Raw genomic sequence first — 3,854 nt, 5'->3', positions numbered from 1 at the left:
ATAGCATCTATGCAGAATCTTTAGACACACTTCTTGAATCTTATTTGTTATGAAATATTTTCTCGGTAACAACCAAACATTTTCCCTTCAGATTTCTTTAAATATATTATTCAAAAAAAAAAAATCAGAAGCAGGTTTACTAATACAGTCCCTTATCAGATATCTAATAATTGTTTTTAACTTAAAAAAAGAATCAGAGTTCCCAATATATAAAATTTCACCTCCTCGCGCAGACATTAGCCAAGAAAAGTGTAATTGACAAAAGTCACGTGACCGCACTACGGGAACGGGCACAGCCAGCACGAGAGCGAATGAGAAGGGGAGAAGGGGGAGGAGAGAGAGAGAGAGAGAGAGGGAACAGCACAGAGGTGGTGTGTGTGAGTGGAGGGATAGAAGGAGAAGAGAGAAAGACATGAGAAAACTAGCAGCAGGCTCGGAGCACGCCGTACCATGCGAGCGAACGCGCAGACCGGTGGGCTCGAGGATGTCGGATTAACGGTGACCGCCGCAGCCCGGTTTCTCACAGGAAGCTTCTCTACCGCAACTTGGGCGCAGAGGGTCCGCGGGGAAACATGGCCGAAGGTGATTCTGCTCTTATTTCTGTGATTTGATTTGATTTTTTTCCCGGCTTCCCTGTTGTTTTGCTGTGTGTGTGTTCTCTGGGGGAAGGAGGCAACGTGATTATTTTAAACCTTCGTCTCAAAAAGATGAAAAAAAAAAAAAAAAAAAACCCGAACCGCTAGTTTGCTTCACGCGCACACCGTGTTGTTTGGCCACATAAAGGCACGCGGAGCGAGGTGTGTCCTGTAGTAAAAGCTCGAGGAAGCACACCTGCAGCCCCACGACACGACGCAGAGCCACGAAGCGCGTGGGTTCACGCAGCTCCACGCGCCCGGTGACCATTATGATGTCAGAAAGTAGTAGAGTAGAAAATTTCCACCGTCCGTGAACTTCACATCACAATAAAGCGATTTTTTTTATGTTCTTTCAACTTATTATATTTATTTTTTTTCGTTAAAGTGTTAAAACTGTTGTTGTGTGTTAATTGTTTTCAGGAGGGGAGGGTAAAGGTGGCGGAAGAGACCCCGTCACCGAGCAGGAGGAGGAGGAGGAGGAGGAGGCGAAGAGGGGGCCTCGACCCCAACAAGTCCTGTCGGGTTCGGGCTTCTGCAAATGGTTCAACGTCCGGATGGGTTTTGGTTTTATCTCAATGACCAGCAGCGGGGGGAGCCCCRTCGAGCCCCCTCTGGATGTTTTCGTCCACCAAGTAAGTTTAAAGCCAATAACGATGCGACGAATAGTCGATTAATTTCAACTTAATCGGCCTAAATTGTGGACAAAACGCCACTTTAATCACACGCTGGTGCGTTCAGGGTTTCTTGTTTCACCGGTTACATTGCCCGGATGTTTTGCATTGCCCAACATGTTACTGTGTAATCACACGTTGTCCACGGTCTTAAAGGAGGAAAAAAAAAAGTTTCCTCTTTGGGCCACATGTATCAGCTCTCCCCGCCCTCTGCTTCCCTCTGCACACACACTGTTGTGTGCCTCTGACACTAGTTTCACACTCATGGACAAACATCTATACACAACACTTTAATGAAACACAAAAATAAGCAGCTTTGTGTGTGTATCCTGTGCTGTTTATAACAACTTCTTTCCCCTCATGAAGCTGAGGCCTGCTCCCTGCCACACGTCCCTGTGATTTATTTTTCACTTCAGAGGCCTTGTTTTATCCCACAGCAAAACAAAAAGCATGAAGACCCCCACTCAACCCCCCCACGGTTTCAGTTTCTCTGCCTGTTAAATCGTACCTTTTACAGTCCTGCAAAGTGGCGTTAAAATCCTCGGCGAACAGAAGAAGAGATGTTTTCCTGTTCCTGTCGTCGTCGTGTGCTCAGGAGATGTTGTGCAGATCTGACTGCAGAAAAGAAAAACMGTTTCTGTCACGTTTGTCTGAACGGTTGGTCTTATTTTGAAATGTTTTGCTGAAAAAAAAAGAGGGTATTTTCCGCTCTGCAGCTTTCAGATGAATGTTGGGTCTTTAAAGCTGCTCAGCTCAGTGATAATATATTTAAAAAACATAATCTAGATGTGGCTGATCACATGTTCAATATTTGCTGAACTTTATTTTGGTTTAATAACGGAAAAAACAGCTCAAGTTTTCTATAAAACAATTAATATTTAAAGCAAATCATGTTTACTTTATTTAGATTGAACTGCAGCTGATTTAGAGTTAATTCGAATTATATTTTGGATCAAATTCGACTGGATTGACTTGATTTGTGTTTAGATTTTCTATTTGTTGTTTTGTTTATTGCGATACGAGAACCGTTATAAAGCAGCAGCAAATAAACAAGCTGAATTAAATTGCAGCTTGTCCTTACATTCATAGTTTATTTCCGATATTTATATGTTTTCCTGATATTTCAATCCAACACGTATTTGCAAAAAATTTACTCTAAATATAAATAAATTCAGGAAACAAAAAGTTATTTAATTTTGCTGATTTTAATCACAGCTGCTTTTCATCATATTTAATATTTTTCTCTCATGCGAGGTTTTTAAAGTCCTTATTTTTGTAATTTCGTTAGTTTTAGAAGTGTTTTCAATCTAATAGTTTGTAATCGTTGCACAGGATATATCTGATTCTATGCACGTGAAACAGAAAATAGTTTTTAGTCTTTTAATATAAACTCGAGGATCAGATCGCTCCATCGTTGCAACAATACATTATTGATACTTTATTGTGATTCCGCCAACTGAGCTGCGTCTTAATGCACAGAGATGCTTCGGAAGTGGATCGGATTTGCAAAGGTGAAGGAAGAGCTGAGTCGGGTCAAATAAATTCGTCTGAATCAGCAGTTTTATAACCTGTATCACAGCTTGGGCTGCTGTCGAATACAGCTGCTGTTAGCGCTTCATTTTCATGGTATAATTAAGAGGAAAAAAAACGATGCTAAATATCTCACCAGTGTATTTTTTCATCACCGATTTGGTCATCCAGCATCGTTTCCATGATAAGAGATAATAATCAATCAGCCGATTGATTAATTGGTCGATATTTGCCTTTTTTTGAGCCGTTGTCGATACTGATAGCCAATCGCTAAGCGGGAAAATAAAGATGCAGCCGCTGATAGCTCGGCGTTTGAAGCAAGAATGCACGTCTACATAAACGTATTAAAGTGACGAAATTCTCCCAAGTGTTGTTGAAAAATTAGGTGTAAACAATTATGTTTTTGCAGAATGAAATAAACCTCAATCCCTCAGATTTATAAAGATCTGTGTTTAAAAAAAACACATCAGAGACGATCACTGTTTTGCTTTCAAAGAATTGGTTACACCAAAAAAAAAGACATTTAAATTTGTAAATAATGGTATATTTTGAGCTTACTTGTGTGTTATAACAATATTTTTTATATATTAACAATATTTGTTATTTATTTGAGTAGCATGCGATAAATGACATTTCAATCCCCGTGTTTTCAGCTGTGTGTTTACGATAAGACGGCACAAAAGGAAGACGATGTGCGTTCATAAGCAAATCGTTATATTGAACTCAAAACAGCCCATTTCCTTGAGGATGCATGTGCACACTCATTAAGACATTCATGTTTTTTTTTTCTTGCTCCCCTACATCCCTTCTGCCAGCAGCTCAAAGCTACATGGATGATCTTTCCWGGTGCGCTGGAAATGCTCAGATTTGAGAGAATCGATTAAAAACGTAGTCGTTTATGTTCGACGCTGCGAAAACATTTGAAGTTTTGTTTTTAGGAGGAAAAGAATCTGGAGGTCGGGCTGTTTCTGTCTGGATGGAGGCGTTTCAGCTTGGTGTGCTAACAGAGGGATTATAT

The 3,854-nt window shown here is 40.4% G+C and overlaps 1 protein-coding gene across 2 annotated transcripts in view; it reads left to right on the top strand.

Annotated features, from left to right (window-relative positions):
- The window catches only part of lin28b (lin-28 homolog B (C. elegans)), a 31,793-nt gene that overhangs the window by 8,264 nt on the left and 19,675 nt on the right, over positions 1-3,854 (top strand). The window contains exons 1-2 of one of the 2 annotated variants that reach the window (XM_014009978.1): positions 337-582; positions 1,056-1,267. In XM_014009978.1, coding sequence (XP_013865432.1) covers positions 573-582; positions 1,056-1,267 — 222 coding nt within the window. In that variant the 5' untranslated portion in view covers positions 337-572. Of the gene's footprint in view, positions 1-336; positions 583-1,055; positions 1,268-3,854 lie in introns of those variants that run through there. The other variant, XM_014009977.1, reaches the window with a different exon arrangement.

This window comes from Austrofundulus limnaeus, unplaced genomic scaffold (genome assembly GCF_001266775.1).
Source record: "Austrofundulus limnaeus strain Quisiro unplaced genomic scaffold, Austrofundulus_limnaeus-1.0 Scaffold64, whole genome shotgun sequence".
Taxonomy (NCBI): domain Eukaryota; kingdom Metazoa; phylum Chordata; class Actinopteri; order Cyprinodontiformes; family Rivulidae; genus Austrofundulus; species Austrofundulus limnaeus.
Note: the sequence above shows the minus strand (reverse complement) of the source record. Positions and strands in the feature narration are given on the sequence as shown.